General features: G+C 35.7%; 2 protein-coding genes and 1 pseudogene across 3 annotated transcripts; 1 reads left to right on the top strand and 2 right to left on the bottom strand.

Moving 5' to 3' along the window:
* Positions 1 to 917: 917 nt before the first annotated feature.
* LOC120119008 (ABC transporter D family member 1-like) lies at positions 918 to 8,241 on the bottom strand. Of its 2 annotated transcripts, none has more exons than XM_039138923.1 (25): positions 8,155 to 8,241; positions 7,638 to 7,917; positions 7,325 to 7,549; positions 7,028 to 7,225; positions 6,466 to 6,920; positions 6,179 to 6,317; positions 6,015 to 6,093; positions 5,612 to 5,850; positions 5,184 to 5,488; positions 4,980 to 5,090; positions 4,726 to 4,885; positions 4,403 to 4,502; positions 4,208 to 4,316; positions 3,927 to 4,017; positions 3,680 to 3,804; positions 3,447 to 3,596; positions 3,102 to 3,174; positions 2,749 to 2,929; positions 2,509 to 2,667; positions 2,208 to 2,366; positions 1,901 to 2,137; positions 1,518 to 1,681; positions 1,378 to 1,430; positions 1,222 to 1,300; positions 918 to 1,042 (listed from the first exon to the last, which is right to left on the bottom strand). In XM_039138923.1, the coding sequence occupies exons 1-25, from the start codon at positions 8,211 to 8,213 to the stop codon at positions 956 to 958; spliced, it is 4,017 nt and encodes a 1,338-aa protein (XP_038994854.1). In that variant the 5' UTR covers positions 8,214 to 8,241; the 3' UTR covers positions 918 to 955. The 2 variants fall into 2 exon arrangements, with proteins under 2 accessions (XP_038994854.1, XP_038994853.1); XM_039138922.1 differs by having other exon boundaries at positions 2,208 to 2,369.
* A 4,066-nt stretch (positions 8,242 to 12,307) lies between these two features.
* Positions 12,308 to 15,427, top strand: LOC120119009 (pentatricopeptide repeat-containing protein At4g32450, mitochondrial-like; the record flags this gene model as incomplete). Its single annotated transcript, XM_039138924.1, has 2 exons — positions 12,308 to 14,148; positions 15,063 to 15,427. A coding segment is annotated over one exon (1,824 nt), but the record flags the coding sequence as incomplete, so codon positions are not given.
* Positions 15,428 to 16,366: 939 nt separating this feature from the next.
* On the bottom strand, positions 16,367 to 17,839 carry LOC120119088 (annotated as a pseudogene).
* Positions 17,840 to 18,827: the final 988 nt, after the last annotated feature.

The raw sequence follows: 18,827 nt of genomic DNA on the forward strand, positions 1-18,827 counted from the left end.
GGAAATGATACATTATGTTATCGGTCTGTTCGGTTTAAGTCCATCTTCTATTAATTTTGTTTAACCCCTTTTATTTTAAGTCCCTTTTGTTGAAGTCACTAACATGATTGAGGTACTAAAATCAAGCGGACTGATAATGTTAAGGATTTAAACCAAACGGATCGATAACTGTAATGACCATTTCCCCTTAATTTTTTTCAATGACTAAAGTCTGTCAGACTAAAAGTATAGGGGACTATCGACATAGTTTACCCTATATATATATATATATATTACTTTTCAGTGGTTGTTTGAAGTGCTTGTAGAAGCCAAAACATTCCATTTTAATAGTTAATAGAATGAAGATGAATATGGTGAAGGCTTTGATTGAGTTACCCTTGAATATTTACTTAGTTCTGTAGGGTTAATAATTTTTTTTTTGATAAATTTTAAATTTATTCTTACTCTTATTTAGAAGAGAAAGGAAGAAGATTCTAAGGGAACGAATGGATGTTCTTAATGAGTTTAGAACTCATGACCTAAGAAAATATGAAAGAATAAAGATAAACAACTTTACCAACCGACCAAATGTATTTTCTCTTATAGAATTAATTTCATAATTCATGTTTGAGGTTTGTTAAAGTATTTAATTTAATTTATATATTATATGTATATTTCTGATATTGGTAATAACAATGAATAATAAAAGAGACCGGTTAATTATTTCTATGTTCCATTCCATGAAACTGTAAATTTAAACGAAAAAAAAAAACAGGGTATGAATTTGATTAATGGAACTTTTAAAGCTTACAGTTCCAGAAACAATGTCTCGTTGGGCTATACTTTGTCAAATTTAAATATTGAAGGAATTTAATTAATAGGATCCTGATTTCTTTACCAAAAAAATAATGATCTACTTCAAATTCAATTATCCATAATATATTGTGTAGCACACAAACGGCACGTCGTATCAAAATCATTGCTCGATCAAACGAAGTTCCCAGTTGCCCTCACCATCAACAAATCGTAACTCCAAAGCGTGGAATGGTATTAGAGCGGGACGCTAAGAGAACAAAAAAGAAGATAGTTACTGCATGCAAGAAATGACAATCGAAACAGTTGTCGCTTACTTGGTTGCCAAGTTTGTACTCCGTATTAGGAAGTTTGCATCAAATAATCATACTTTAATATCTAACAGTAATCCAGACATGTTTGCCGTTACTATTTAGTTAAACTACTTGCCTGTGATGAGGTAATAACGGTTATACCCAAATCTTTTGCCAATCTATAAAGTTGTTCCTCAACATCGATGCTCGTGGCACTGTCATGGAAGAGACTCGAGTAAATTAAATATTTAATTAGTATTTTTATGGAAAAAAACATGGTGATTTTACATACTTTGTGCACTCATCGAGGATACCGAATTTAGGCTTGTGGAAGAACAACCGTGCCTGGTAAAGCAGAAAATTGGATATCAAACAACAGGATTCCCTTCCGGTATAAACAGTGAAAAATGTTGTTGCTTCAGCTTAACTTACCATGCCTAACCTTTGCTGTTCTCCAAGCGACAGGATGTCTTCCCAATTGAGGTTAGCGTCCCAACCAGCTTCATCCCTCTCCAAAAGATAATTCAATCGAACATTTTCGAGAATCGTTTTCAAACGTGCATCAAGAATGATCGTGGTGTCTGCTGGTCTTTTACCTGAAATTCGATGTGCTGTGTCATTCTACCATGCCTTCTAAATTGTTAAATCATTCTCAATGAATAAATCAGATACACCTATGTAACTACGATATGAGTTCCGGATACGAGTATGTGTTTAACACGAGTACGTTAGATCAGAGGGTCAAAGAGTTGAACATGGAGATGAATTCTCATATGGAACCCTTTAAGGGAAGCAATCCGACTTGTGCAGGTTACCTTCATCGTACAACTTTAGTTCCCTCAGCTCTGCTTCCTCACGGGAGAGTGGATATATGATTTGATCCCTTAAAGTTCCCAAGCATGTATATGGTCGCTGAGGAACATAGAAAACGCCACAACCTGGTATATCCTCTTCATCCAAATAATGGAATGGTTTATGAAGTCTCCCACTCATAATTGGCCATAGACCTCGAAGTACTCTGAAAACAGAACTTTTTCCGCTGCCGTTCGGACCTTAAGAGATAAAAGGCATGTCAGTTGCGAATCTTCTATCGAAGAGAACGATGAAGACACATATACTCACCGGTAACGAGCAGGTTTTTTCCGGGTACTACATCACACGTCAACTGCCTAGCCAACAGCTTTTCTGATGGTGTAATTATATCAACGTTGCTAAAAGATATAACATCTTCACCGTAGAGACCATTCCCGTTAGACGGCGAAAACTTATCGGTCCTTGAATCCACTGGTTAGATACCGAATCGACTTATCAGTGCTAAAATTCCATTGCCAACAAAGGATAGTAATAACTTCTCTGCACTTGTACTCTTGTAACTTGTGCATTACAAAAAAAAATACAAGGGGAGGAAAAAGAATGGATATACCAGACTGAACAGCATCAAGGAGCTCTTTGAGCTCGAAAACTCGGTTGATGTTTCCAGATAGCTCCAGGAACTTCCTGTTCAACTCCATGATGTCACCGAAGGCTAAAAAGCTTTGAGACACGACAGATGCCAGGAATCGCAGTGAATGTCCGAGCTCAACTAGAAAAGGTTGAAGGACTTTCAGAGATAGAAAAAGGAGGGGGAGAAACCAAAAAGTACTACAAAATCAAGATTTCTCACTTTGAGTAGAAACTAAGGATAGGTCCCCCTTGTGATCCAAGGCATATAATAAACTCAAACCCCAAGTAACAATATGTGGAAGCTGTTTCGTGACGAAATCGTCAAGAATACCGAACAGCCATTTCTTCTTCAAAAGTAAGGAAGAGTGATCAAGAACCTCCATAAATCTTGACTCAACCATCTGTTAATACAAGAAACATAGATTTAGGGAAGAGGGCATGGAAGTTATAGGGAATACAGTTGGTAACCCTTAGAAAGGATAAGTATACTCCCGCTTTCTTTCTATTTTTCGACAAGGAACTTTTTATTGGTATACAAGCATATCAGACACAACAGCAAATTGAGTTACTTACAGCTTTTTCTCGGGCACCTCCTCCAAAGAAAGCAATAGACTCGGCATGAGTCTGCAGTCTTTCGTGCATGAACCTAATTAACATATGGTTCAAGTTATTAGAATGGTGAATGCAACCACATTTAGATATTCATAAAAGTACGTACATGTACCCATGGAAGGACATTTTTTGTACTACCAGACCTGACCAGTCTTGATTTGGAAACACCAGTTTATATCAGCACTTTTGCATTATACATATTCAGATAATCATGCAAGTTTTTCCATGTGCAAGTACATCCAGCATTGTTAGTACTACTAGGTAGTTAGTATTACTACCCCGGGCTCTAAACCGAGACTGACTTACCTGAAAGTTCCCTCAAGTTGTTGTTCTTGACTTGTCAATTTACCAAAATCAGGGCTAACAGTCCTTAGCAAACCCAGACCAAGCAACATGTATGCATACAAAATGCTAACACCCCTTCTTCCTGTTAACAGCTTCATTCTCCAGGTGAACCTTAAAAATTGCAGGTTGTTAAGAATATTTCTTAGAAAGACAAAACATAATGTTACCATTATCAATCAAGATAATGTACTCACCACAAAATGTCAACAGATGGCTTTACCATTCCAGTAACAAGTCCCGATAAATCAGTCGTTAACTTATCAAGATCATCGGTTATTCTTTGATCTGCATCAATTTTTTTGCTCGACAAGTGAAAGACCTACAATAGGATTCATTTCTGTGAATTTAGCATTGCTGAATTCTAGGTAATAGTGGTGAAGGCTTTTAACTCTGAAATGCCTGCCAAGAACTCAGGCATCACTGTTTCTTAGCTGATCAAACCTGGTAAAATGCATTATTTCTTAAGTAGTTCTTTAGCAAATGTTGAGTCATTCTAATCCTCCATCCAAGGGCCAGTGTAGCTGTCAAGTGCCTGTAAACCCAGAAATAGGTTATTTACAAACTATATTGCAGATAAGTGAAATATCTCAAAAGTAAAATAACACAGTTAATATTAGCACTGAGTCAATAAACAGTTTAACTGATTGATCCTCTCTGTTTTTATTTCCAACTTTTTGTTTAAGTATTTCATGTATAGGTCATAATGAAATAGAAAGAATTACCTCAATGAAGGAGCAATGAAAGCAGATGCAGCACTTTGAAGGACACTTGTACCCATTAATCGTATAAATCCCGCCTTATCCTGCTGCAAGACGTATTTCACAGTCCGTCCTGAGAATTGATCCATTTAAGTAAAAGTAAAACCAATCTCTCCGATTTTTACATGGATAATAAGTAAAAGAATATATTTCTTGTACCATTTAACAATGCAATCCGATCTGATAACCATGTTCTCATGGCAACAAGAAAAGCAACTGCAAGTAGTTGAGCTCCTTGCTTGTCAAATAAGGTAGGTACCTGAAACACGTGAATTTAAGGTTGTAGATAGAATTCAAAAACTTGTATTAGTGCATGAGAACAAAGCTTGCTCGTTGCCGAGATGCATGATGCCTTGAACCAGGTTTACTAGAATTCAAATATTGAAGATAAGTAAAATATCACAAAACTAATCCATGATAGGCAAATCATCCTCAAGTGTAGAAGATTAACAAATAAAGAAAAAGGCAGTTCCAAATCATACCAGTACTTTAAACATGGCAGCTACCCTCAATGACAGTACTCTTGGAGCCCCATGGAGTTGAGGAACACAAGGCAACTTAACATCATGACTTGAAGAGGGTGATGCTGCTATCAGGTCTGATACATATGCCTGAGTCTGTGGATTTGAGAATGCGAAGTCCGGGACAAAATCACTCAAAAATTTGCAGTTACAGAAAACAGCTCCAATCAAACAAAGCAATGCACATGAAACTAAGTTTCAGAAATTTGAAGACCTTTTTAGCAGCAGTGAATGCCCGTTGAACAGTAATTGCATCATTTTGGCGGTCTGTCACAGAAAGTTCAGTCAAATCAATCTCACCTTCACTTTGTAATGAGGAGTCCTCCCTGCATGTGCTATAGAAGTTCAGTTAACACGCCAAAAAAAAAAAATTGGTAAGATATGTAATCACAAGTTAACAACAAAACTATGCTTTGTACCTTCTGTAATGAACTTTCCAACCCCCTTCCCCATCCAAGGACAAAACCACATCATGAAATGCAACCAGTGCTGGACGATGCGATATAGTTATGCATGATGTACCCATAGCTCTAATTTTAGCACAAAATCTTTCCTCCATATCAGTTGTCACGGCACTCGTGCACTCGTCAAGAATTGCAAACTTCGGTTTATGGTAGAACAGTCTAGCCATTCCTAATTTTTGTTGCTCCCCGAGAGAGAGTTCATCTCCCCAGTTAACCTCTTTCTCAGGTGGGTAACGATCCAATAGGTACTCAAGGTCAACCTGAATAGGCAACAAAGTGAAGAATTATTCTGAAAGTAGCCAATAAAACTCGAAAAGGGAAAAGAAAGCACTGGTACAACTTCAAGAAAGAGAAAAAAAAATGTTATGAGATGAAACAAATACATTTTTCAACAGCTCCACCATTCCACTATGTGTAAGAGGTTCAACCTCCTGATCTGCTGTAAGAGGGTAGATTAACTGATCGCGAAGGGTTCCAACAGCAGTGTATGGTCTTTGGGGCACATAGAATATTTCTTTATTAAGATCAGAACCAACTCCAGGTTTCACAATATGGCCAGATATCAGTGGCCAAAGGCCACCTAAAACCCTGAAAAGGGAACTCTTTCCACTGCCATTTGGACCTTCAGAAAGGAAAAGGCAAAATATTTTTATTGGCCTAGAAATCAAAACAAGCCCCTGAAACCTTTCAAACAGGATCCACTTAAATTGGGAAACATCAATATGAAGAAAGATGCCATATTTATAAATTAATATACACATATAAACCAGAGTGCAAGTATAAAACCTGTAATTAAAAGATTGGAGCCTGATTCAACCCTCAGAGAGAGATCCTTCACTAAAACATTCCCACTTGGAGTGACAACCTGGATAGCATTATATCTATTAGAAATAACAAATATGGAAAAGGCATATTATGAATAAAAAATAATTCAATATCATCTCAAATACCTTGACACCAGAAAACTCAACATAGTTAGCTTCAGTTAAGTAATTCCTACATGCAGCTCTTTGCAGGAATGTTTTTTTATCATCATCACCTAGTTCTCTTGATATAAGCAATAACTCATGAATGCGGTCAGCATAACCACTGCAAAATATTGAAAGAAATAACAATAAGAATAAATTTGCTCAGTTAAATAATTCCCAGTTGGGTTCCCCCCCCCCCCCCAACATAATGAAGCGCAGTTATTTATATCACTAACAACACTCAAAGCCAGAAATTGCCGAAGAAATACCTGAGACGATTTATTCTTCTTGAACTTATAGAAAGGGTTCCTAGTGCCAGAAATAGTGAAATCACAACGCTGACGTGATATCTTAAATTGCCAAACATCTCTGCCCGTCCGAGTGTTGAAGTGTTAGGTCTAAGATTGCCGGAAAAGAAAGGCTCAATAATCAAGACGACGACAAACGTAGCAGCAAGATACTTCAGAAAGAAATCTTGAATCATGCCAAACCACCAGTGGTCATGATGTACGGCCCTCAAGTGTCTAACAAGAGTCTTAAACTTCTGCTGAATATAAGATTGTTCTCTAAATTCTCCACCATAAAATGCTATACTTTCTGAATGGACCCTTAACCTTGAATGAAGTTGTCTGTATTCGCCTTCCAACTGCTGTTCTTTGGACATTAGTTTCCCAAAAGCAGGAGAGAAGTTTTTTATGGCAGCTCCTGCTCCGGAAATAAAACCCTGTAAAGCAAACCATTCTGTGAATCAGACAGCTAGGCATTATGGTAGATACATTATTGGCAGAGCATTTTTCAGACAATCATGTAAGTGTACAGACAAAGAATTACCAATATCCAGAAAATGTATTTTGGGCCAGCATAAGAACAAAGACACCAAGTATAAACCAGACTGTCAGTAACTGCTGTCAAATCATCCTGTACAAGCTCGCTCAACTCCGAACAGAATCTCGGTATGTCACTTGCAATCTGTTGCTCAGGATTCCGCACACGTCCATCAACGTGTGATATTTTGTAATATGCCATGTTCTGAAATAACCAGATCAAAAAAATGAGCATAGCATAGGAGAGAACTTAGAATAAAGATGGTATATACAGATTACTCCGGTATCAAAGGCAGAAAACTACCTCAAAGTAATGTGCATGGATGAGTGTTGTCAGTATTTTTCTGAACCTCAGGCTTAGGGTACTAGTTATGTACTTTGAAGTAGAATGAATGGTTGACAGAAGAAAGCACAAAAGAATGTTTTCAGATATTAGCCGGAAGAATGATGGTACACGTAGGAGAAACGCAGCACGAAATAGAAATCCCTGAACTTTTGCTAATCTGTTGCTCAAAGCCGTCCTTAACACCTACAAAAGGTATAAGATGAAAGAACTTGCGAATCGAACACAGTGTTGAGCCAGATTAGGTTCGAAATACACAAGTAGAAAGGCTTACCACAATGCCCACCAAAGCCAAAAGATCTCTTGCGCCTACTTTACCCATCTTGGACAGAAGAATTGTTACCAACACCTTAAGGGACTTCAATCCACCTTTCTTTTGTCTAGTTCTCTTGACGTTATTGTTCTTTTTAAGAACCTTATCTGAATTTTCGCTATCATCTCGGATACCATTGTAAGGACCATGTGAATAAGACTTGTTACTACTAAACCGTGATTGCAGATACGCCACAGCACCAGCAGCAGCGACAATACCAGAAGCAAGCAGTAGTCTGTTCCTATAAAACCATGAAAGTAATATTAAAACACTAGCAGCAGCCACAATACCAGAAGCAAACACTTTGTCGAAAAATGAGAGTCTCAATCTCCTCCTTGCTTGTCTAGATATCAATTATCATTCTCAAACCAGTTTGGAATAATCGACAACTATTGCCATTTATGCAACAAATAAATTTATCCAACTTTTTATATGTGTCAGTACAGTTGTTATTATCAACAATAAAATAGATCAATACCTCCTAGAGGCTAGAAGATTCCGACCATGCTCGGTTAACTGCAACAGTTGAGATGGCATTGCCGAAGGCGGATCCCGGCACGTTAGCAAAGATTAGCTGCCAAGTGAGAAGGGAAGACTCAGACATGTATTGACAAATTCACATCATAAGACAACATAAGAAGATTCTCCAGAAGCCATATCCTGTTGTGAATCATATAAAGCAGGACAAAGGGAAAAAAATACATTCTTACGATTTTCTTTCGTCGAGCTCTTACGATTCCGATTCAAATGCCGATAGTGTTAACCATCCTGCATCGACGGAAGACTCTGGCAAGAGTTCATAGTTCGATTTGTCTGAACATGAACATTTCGAAGCAGTGAATATGCCTTGTGATATTTCTTCCTACCTAATTCTCTACAATGACCATGCACATCTGTGAGATCAATTTAAGCAACATCAGCAAATAAAAACGTGTGATGGAGTATTTTGCATTACTGGGAAAATAAAGTTAGTTATAACTAACATATAAAGTATCATATGTAATATACCAAGAATTCTGCTAGAGGACGAACCGAGTGACCTATGTGGTAAAAGAATTATTGTTATTCCTTGAAGTCTCGGGTTCGAGCACTACGAATGTAAGAGGCGTAAGCGTTTCATGTCAAATTGTTGATCTTTTATCCTTAAAGAATTTGAAGAAATTAAAAAAATACTGGGCGATGGTATCAAGAGCTACATTATTTAATTTGAATCTATCAGTAATAAATGATCATTAATTGAAAAAGATTAAGTGGCGTAAAATAGTTATGAAAATTGTAGGTAGCTTATAAAATTATCAGTAAACAGAAAGAATCCCTGAGAATAAAGCCCTATAGATAATCCAAACCATAATTTAGCTCTTGGCGCTACATATTTAAATGGGTTTTTTTAATTCCAAATTCAAATTTTCATCCAACAAGTTTGTTTGTTTGTTCCTTCTAATTCCAAGGTTTTACCTTGTTAATCTGGACTGATTTGGGTCGTACACCTGATTTTGGTAGGTGAGTCTCCCAGCGAGAATTTTATACACACACAAGAACTCGATCTTCAGACTTTACTTAAACGATATCAATCCGTTTACCAACAGGGGCGTATCCAGACCTGCCTACCTAGGCCATGGCCCCCATGCCCAGAGGGTAAATTACTTGTTAAGTAACTCATTTGCTATTTATTTTATACTTTGGTCACTCGATTATTATTTATTTTAAATCACAGTTAATATTATATTTTGGTTATGTTTTGGTCTCTCATCTTTAAAAAATTATCGGTGATATTGATGTATCATCATAAGATAATGTCATGTCATGTCATGGCTAAAAAATAATAATAAAAATGCCATGTTAACATCATTGTTATTTTTTTTACCGTAAGTGATCAAAATATATATAGGAATTCTTTTAGATACAATATTTATTATGTTTATATTGTCCAACCCATAAAATTTTTCTGGATTCGTCACTACTTACCAGCCACGTTGGTTGTTCTATTATGACGTGTGACATTCGTTTTACATTTGATACTTATTGATAAATTTATATATGATTAGATTCAATGCTATTTTACCCATTTTTCTAATTTTATTCCATAACTCGGATGATATTGATTCCATGTATTAATGTTCATATCGTTAGAACTTTCCTATAAACTTGAATAATTTATTGGCTTTAAGAAAAATATATAATTATAATATGCTATTATCGTGATGATTAATGTGATTATTTCAAAGTCAACATCACACGGTTCTAATATCATAGTATGAACCGTCGTTTTTCATATATGCGCATGAATCTTGTTGTTCACATTGATGATGACAAAAAACATGTTCCTATGGTTTAATCAATACTGTCTAAAAATATGAGTACTGTCGTTTTTCATATATGGTTTAAGAAATGATCATCCGGCTCAGATGATAGAGTACAAGGTTCTTAACCTTGAGGTCGTGGGATCGAGTCTCATGGAGGGTATTTCATAATTTGGAGGTCTCCTACGGAAGTTGCTCATAACCTAGTGTTGGGGGCAACCTACTATCTTATCTCCCCCTTACCCTATTACATATGGGAACAAGGGACAACCATTTTTTTATAAGAAAATTTGGGTAAAAGTCTACGATAGTTCTCGTCTATTATATTGTCTAAAAATAAAAGATAAATATTTTTTTCTTGTTTCGTTTACTGTCTTCTCTATTATGATTGGATTCTATGCTGTTTTAATTAATACTGTTTGATAATTAATTACAATTTTATTCTACAACACAGATTATATCGATTTCTTGTGTTAGCGTTAATATCTATAAAGCTAAATAATTTCTTAGCTTCACAAAAAAATATATAATTATAATATGCTGTCATCGTAATTATAAATCTGATTATTTCAAAGTTAATACCGTACAAATTACAACCATGGGATGAACTGTCATTTTTTTTCCTAAGGTTTTGCCTTTACTAGTTTGGACCGACTCAGATCGTAAATCTAGTTTTGGTGGGTGACCAATGGGGAATTTTTGCATACACAAAGGATCGAACTTGAGAGTTACTTAAATGGTATCAAGCTGCTTACCACTTGAACCAATCCGTTGGTGAACTATCATTTTATCATACATGCATAAAACATGATTTTCGACATTTAACTTAATTAATATCATTTAAATAGTTAAATAGTTTAATTGATAAAATTAGAAATTCAATAATTGGATTAAAACTCCTCTAATTAATTATCATAGGTGTAGTTTACTCTATAATAAATCAAATGGTGTCAACTTATTAAAAACAAGGGTAAACCACCCAGATACCATTGAACCTTATGTCGTGCATCGTTTATATTACTGAAATTTTAATTTCTCCTATTATAACACTAACTTTGGTTTTAACTTTGATTATATCATTGGACTGTTAAATTTTAATGGCACGATGGCGTTGATAGATCTTTTTGTCACTGTGATGATGTAGACAAAACAAAGTCATTTTGGCGATGATTATTGATTCTTAAAATGATGTTGTTATAGGCACTAAACTTTAATGATGTATCATTTTGACACTAAACTTTTGAAAATTTCTATTTGTTTGCATTGTATTTTTGTCACACCCTAGATTGGGAGTTAAATGTTTATGTTATAAAAATGAGGAGTAGAAGTGCATCTTTTTTAAAAATTATGATCTAATCCGTCATTTTATCCAAGGACCTTAAGTCTTATTTCCCCTTATCTTGGCTGCAGAAATTAAAGCTGCTTTCGGTTTCCGCTTAGAAGCCCAGCTGGAACCAGACCAGTGCTCGCTTCTGCCAGACCTAGAACTAGGCCAGTTGTTGGGCCAGTTTTGCATGGCCCATAATGTTAAAGTCCAAAACCTAAAGAATGTAATTTAATGGACTCTCTGGTTTTCACTCAAGCATGATAAAATTACATTTTTATGATTTAGTCCTCAAATACCCTGTTTTGCAAAATTGAATTATGTTTTTACTTTAAATGAGCTAATATGTTAAAAATGATTAAAATAATATTTTTTTTATTTTGAAATGTTGTCGCTTTTAATATGGTTTCAAAACTACTTTGAGTGTGGAGTTATCTAAATGAGTTTAGATACATAAATCAAGTTATATCACCATCTCCGTTAAGTTTCAACGAAAACTAAACTCCTAACAATCGAAATAGGAAAAAAATAACGTTAGCGATGATTTTGCTAAGAAAAGTTTGGTGAGCAAAGTAGAAAAGTGATAATAGTTTAGTGACAATTAGGTAGTTTACCGACTTACTCTAATAAAAATTAGAGTAAACTACACATTTAGTACCTAAGGTATTAACTTTGTTCTTTTTTAGTATCCAAGCTTTTTTTTTTCTAAATCAAACTTAATGTTTAGTTTTAATACTTGCTGTGAAAAATTAACAGAACTTCTAACGTGATATTTTTTATTTTTTAATGATAACATAGCGTTACTTTATGGCAACACGTTAATATCACTGTTAATTTTTTAATAATGGGTATCAAAATGAAACATAAACTAAATATTATGTATAATTTAAAAAAAAATAAAGTGTCGGGACTATAACAGGACAAAAATAATAGTTTAGATACAGCTTACCCTAACATTAAATTCTAGTAATAAAACCAATTTAAAATAAAAACTAAAAAAACCCTAAGTGTCTCGCATTCCCCCTCTCGACAGACGACAGTCGACTCTCCCTCCTCATCCAGCCACCGTGCATTCATCTAAGCTCTCAACTGAGTCGACGCCGTCCAGGAAGAACCCGCACTCTCAAACCTGTTCTCAGCCGGCAACCGCTACAACCCAGCACTCACGGTTCTCTCAGCAGCAAGCATCAATGTCCTGCAAGAGGGTTTCGGTTCTGACTTCCAACTATCTCACCGCTTTATCTAAGGTATGTTCTTCACGACGTTTCCCTCGGTCACATTTCAGTAAATTTCTAAGCACTGCGGCTGAAAGGTGGGATTACGTTAGCCCTTATAGCACCTCTCAGTTTGAGAATCCTCCGTATGGTACTCCAAGTTCACTAGGTTATGAGCAGAAACAAAATGGGTATGCCTTAAACACTAACCAGGGTTTTGAGGTATGCCCTACGGGTGATTATGGGGGGACTCAGTACCGGCAAAATCCACAAGATATTTATAATTTTACTTCTTATGGTCAAGTGAAACGTAATACTATTTCTCATGGCCAAGTAACAAGCAACGTTAATTTTTATGGTCAAGTATCTGCTATTTCTGAATCTAAGGAAGGTTTAACTGAGGTTTCTGAAACTAGCTCAAATAATGCTACGATTGAGATGCTGGAGGAATTTTGCAATAAAGTGAATGTTAAAGAAGCATTAGAAGTTTTGGGATCGATGAGACAGCAAGGTGTTCTTGTGGATTTGACCCAAATTTTACGCATAACAAAGGCATGTGGAGAAGTGGAAGCTTTACAAGAAGCGAAAACTGTTCACGAATACCTCTTAGTATCATTTTCACCTCTCAAGATAAGCATCTATAATAGGATTTTAGAGATGTACATGAAATGTGGTTCGGCTGTTGATGCATTTGATGTGTTTGACAAGATGCCGAAGCGCAATCTGACATCTTGGGATATTATGATAACATGGCTTGCTAGGAATGGGCTAGGCGAGGATGCCCTTGATCTGTTTTCTCAGTTTAAGCAGGCAGGCTTGAAGCCAGACGCCAAAATGTTCGTTGCTGTGTTTTACGCTTGTGGTGTTGTGGGTGATACTAATGAGGGAATGCTCCACTTTTCATCAATGAGCAGTGATTATGGCATCGTCCCATCCATGGAGCATTATGTAAGTGTTGTTGACATGCTGGGGAGTACAGGGCATCTGGATGAAGCATTGGAATTCATTGAGAAGATCCCATTTGAGCCCAGTGTTGATGTTTGGGAAACTTTAATGAATCTCTGCAGAGTTCATGGGCACTTGGAACTTGGGGATCGTTGTGCTGAGCTTGTGGAGGAACTAGATCCCTCCCGCTTGAATGAGCAATCAAAGGCAGGCCTTGTACCTTTGAAAGATTCGGACCTTAAACAAAATGAGAAGAAGAAGCTGGCAAGTCAAAGTCCTCTTGAAGTCAGAAGCAGGGTCAATGAGTATCGTGCAGGAGATACATCACATCCTGAGAATGATAGAATCTATGCACTTCTAAGAAGCTTGAAAGAACACATGAAAGAAGCTGGTTATGTTCCTGAAACAAAATTTGTCTTGCATGATATAGATCAGGAAAGCAAGGAAGAAGCTCTTCTTGCTCATAGTGAGAGACTTGCTCTTGCTAATGGTCTCCTCACTACTCCGGCCCGTGGACAGATTCGTATAATCAAGAATCTCCGTGTTTGTGGTGATTGCCATGTTGCATTTAAGATCATGTCGAAGATTGTTGGCAGAATGATCATAATGCGAGATGCTAAGAGGTTTCATCATTTCAGTGAAGGGATATGTTCTTGTCGAGATTATTGGTGATTAAAATAGAACTTGAGGTATCATTTATCTCAACAATCTGTTTTACTTTTTGATTGAAAAAGAATTTAGTAGCATCTGAAGTGAGTAATCTATAAGATAGTAATTTATTAGAGAAGATATAAATCAAAATAGAACTTGAGGTATCATTTATCTCAACAATCTGTTTTACTTTTTGAATGAAAAAAAAAATTAGTAGCATCTGAAGCGAGTAGTTTATAAGATATAGTAATTATTAGAGAAGATATAAATAACCTATATAGATATAAGTTTTTCTTCTACTTGTTTATGACTTAGACCTGCAACTAGTTGTACTTAATTTGAGACATAAACAAGCCTTTTTAATGCAGAACATCCAAATACTTTGGATTCAATATGCTACCAGACAAATTCCCTTTTTATTGCCTGTGACTACTCTCCACGCAGGGGAAGCTGGTGCCAATTTGGTACCTTCACTTCTGTAATCACAGTAATTGCTCTTTCAATATCTTTTCCTTCTGAAGTAGTGAATTTAGATTTGCATATGTTCCTTCTAATGTGTCTCTCTTTATCTATCAAACATTGACACATTTATTTTCAATGAATTACTATTCATATTGCCCTGTCTGTGCTCTGTCTTGACTGCATTTTTCATATACAAGTACTTGAAAGAAGGATTTCATCAATATTTGTCATGTTCTGGTGTTAGCATATGTTATATTTTGTAGTCGTTGATTCAGACGACCCTGTTGTGTATAAACATAACTGATAGTAGAAATAGTGTTGCAACATAAGCCAGGTAAAGAGTAATTTGACTTTGATGGGTGTTGTAGTCCCATGAGATATTTATAACTCAAAATGCTTTATCATATTTCTTTTTGGGCAGAAAAATGTTTAGTTTTGTGAGTAAATATTGTTGGTGTATGCGAAAATAAAATGAGGAAATGTTTTGCAGGGAATGGGTGTTGTTCGGATAGTTTCTAAAACTGAGGCAGTTTATAGGTTCCTGCACCATCGGTTGGCTGGGATAAAGCGCTTGGTTTATCGAACAAGCATTGTCGTTAGTTTGAATGCAATCATAGTTAGTTCTTTCATTAACATGTTTCATCTTTCAAAGTCGACATTGTCAGCAAAAGCCGGCAGCCTGTTATTTTGCCATTTATATTCAATTTGGGTGCAAAATGCAACGTGCGAAATCAGGAAATAACTCATTCGAGCAGCAGCATAGACGCAGGTAATGTAATATTCTAACTAACTCATAAGAGCGTAAATGAACATTATGGGTATAGAGATGGTTGTGGATTTTGTTTTCTTTAATAATATTACTATGCCAACATCACAAGCTTGAAAAATATTGCAAAATTCTTCGATTGCTTGCATTTTTCGCCTGCTTCCAATCCACTTCATGTCGATGCATTAGATGATAAGATGTCAAAGCTTGTCCTACACTGACTCAAAACAATGAAGGAAATGAACGCTAATACTGAGAATATGCAATATCGACCATGAAAATTACCAGCTGCATATAACGGCACGAGCAACTACTACCTAACGTGTGTACCTGTAGAACTAGCGCCTTGTTCTGCCTCGATCTTCATGGTTAGACCTAGCAAACTTGCATTGTACTCTGAATAAATTTATCTGCATCGAGATCCGATATAGACATGGACTTGATATGGTCTTGACCTGAAACAAATTGAATTCAACTAAAATCGATTTGGATTTAGCTGGATCAATATAAGCTCAAATTGAAATCAACCCGAATTGAAAACAATCAAAATTGAAATTAACTTAAATTGAAAACAGCTCGAATTAAATTTACCAGCATCTTATATGAATTGAGCATTGATTGGGTTGCAACTTGATAATTGTGTTTAAGTGAATGAATAATTTATTTTTTATAATAATTTGATAAATAGTAAAATGATTAATATTTTATTCTTTTTTTTGTATTATTATTGGATAACCTTCACTTTTGATAATAGTTTAACTGTTCAATATCATTTTTCTTATTTAATCTCTATATTTGATTGGATAATTTTTAAATTTTATTGTCTCCGAGATCTAAAGCTACATCGTTTTGGTGTTGGTTTCCATGTTGTAACATTAATAATTATTCAACGACGGAGTTATCAAAACATGATTCAAACGTTGAGTGATTAAACTAAAATTGTTTAAACTTCAATGACCAAAATGATAGGAATAGAGAAGATAGGTTACCTTCCGATATTTCTCAGCTCATCTATTTGACGTCAATTTTGTTCATTAATGCTAAAATCGCAAGAGGCTGAGATTATGACATTTTTGGACAGACTAAATAATAATAATAATAATGTACTCCAAAAAAATAATTAGTAATTAATTTTTCTGTCCCTCTTCACCGCCTTCTTCCAAGTAAGCCTTCTTCCTCCTATCAGCTCTAGCAAACAGACAAATGACAAGGAAACAGGTGGCGTACATCCCGTGGACCTTCCACTTCGTCCTGGGCGGTTGATGCAACATCACCCTATGAAACACCGCCACGTAGTAGTGCAGCCCGACGGCAAACCGGACGAAAATTTGACCCAAACCCAACATCTTGGATCCGAGACCCGAATCGGTCGAGAAAACGAGGATGAGATACATCAAAAGCAACAGCAAGTAGAGCACGTATCCGAGTGTTTGAAGGACCTGTAAACACAAGTAGGTCGAGGGCGAAGTAGCGTAGAAAAACTTCAGTGGCTCGAGCCCAGTGATCAGGGAAGTGAGGCAGAGGATTGAGAAGTAAATGGAGAGGTAAATTTGGATGAAAATGAGGATTTTCTGGAGTGAAAAGTAAGCTTTGATGCGGTTAAAAATGAGGGAAACTAACAGTAAAGGGATTAAGAGGAAAGCACAAGAGATTACAGTGGCGATGGTGGGGGCATGCTTGTTGCCGACATATGGTTTGAACTGTTTCGTGAACTAGTTGTTGTATTTGGTGATGTAAACTCTCGAGGTTTCCGAGATTCTCTCTAGGTGTGGGATAAGGTTTTCCTGGAACTTGGTCGGGAGATCTCGAAACTCGGCCACTAAATCGGCTTCATCTTCCTCGTCCATCCAACTGGCTTGTTGTTTCTGAATCTGGGTTGTTGGTTTTCTCCCTTGGAGTGACTTCTTTTCAGTTTTTGAAGATTGAGCAGCACTGTCGGTCAGTGTTTTCGTGGTGGTTTTGTTATTGGAAGTGCTTAATTTGAGTAGATCCGAGGTTTTTGTGAACTTGGACGAATTGGTGGCTTTTGATGTCGTGGAGTTGAGTTTTTTGATTTTGGGAATCAAAATCAAATCGATTTTGTCGATTTGGTTGTTTTTGAAATCTTGGTCTGGTTCTTGGCCGACAAATTTAACGATGATTTCACGAGTTTGGTTTGGTTTTTGATTGATAAGTTGGATGGTTTGACGAGGTTGGTTTGGTTCTTCTTGGGGAACAAACCGGAGCTTTTCTTCTTTAACAACAGCTGCTTGTCTTCTTCCTCTAGCTCTAACAACCCTCTTCCAACACCAGACCAAGACCGACTGCTCTGAAGCTCGTGGCCATGAATGGAGGCACAACAAAAGAGCAGAGAAATGATCAACATGAAGAAAGCAAGATGAAGCAAGAATACCATACGGAAACTCAGGTACACTGGTGGAGCCATTGCTGAAATTCTCTGCCTTGAAAGATGAAAAAAATCCAATGATTTTTAAGGTCGGGATTGGATCTAAAGTGTTCAACTAAAAAAGAAAGAGATAAAAGAGAAAACAGTGTGTTTATATAGTTGTAGATTCACTTGCATGAAACGGCATTAAATGAAAAGTGAGGGAAAGTATTTGTAGGGGTGAAGTATACACATGGTCCTAATTATATGGAGTTCTTTTTGTTAAGTTCTTCGACTATTAAAAATTACAAAATGATCATTTGATTATTTATTATGTTTTGACCTCATTCTTTTCAATTAAAAAAATTAAGATTGTATAAGCTAAATGTTAATATGTTAACTGAAATATGATACTCATTTGAAATTATGATATCAGATTTTATTATATCTCAATGATCATGTTAATGTACAGATCAGACTACTGTCGAAATTTTAATGAAAAGAAACGACTTTAGAATATAATGAATAGTCGAGTGATCATTTTATAACTTTTAATAATTAAGAGATTTAACATAACAATTTTTATAATTAAAAGATTATTTTATAATTTTTAATAATAAAGAGATTCAATAGAATAATATCCTATAATTAAAATTATTTATATTCTTACCCTATAATTTAATGACTCCATTATTATTAACCAGTTTTCACACTGACCCTCGGTGCCTACGGCTTCATTACCTCACCTTTACTCTCTAGGAAAAAGGATGTGTTAAAATACTTGAAACACGCCATTTTAGACCTTAGGACATAACTTTTAATTTTTTTATGGGAACAATATGTCCTTAAAATTAATTATAAAAATAGTATTTAAAAATTATTTCAATAAATTATACTTATTTTAGTAATAATGGATAAAGGTCCATTTAATTGAAAGTACCTTATCAAATACGTTCTTAATTAAAAGAACTTTTTACATACTAGATATATTAGATCAGTGGCGGAGCCACGAATTAATCAGGGTAAGTATGTGTCCACCATGAAATTCAAATTATATTCCATTAGTTACTTGTTTTTATTGATGATGTTCATTCTGAAATCTGAGTTTTCTTCAATTAGTTACT

Source organism: Hibiscus syriacus, unplaced genomic scaffold, assembly GCF_006381635.1.
Source record: "Hibiscus syriacus cultivar Baekdansim isolate YM2019G1 unplaced genomic scaffold, ASM638163v2 tig00110330_pilon, whole genome shotgun sequence".
In the NCBI taxonomy this organism is placed as follows: Eukaryota; Viridiplantae; Streptophyta; class Magnoliopsida; order Malvales; family Malvaceae; genus Hibiscus; species Hibiscus syriacus.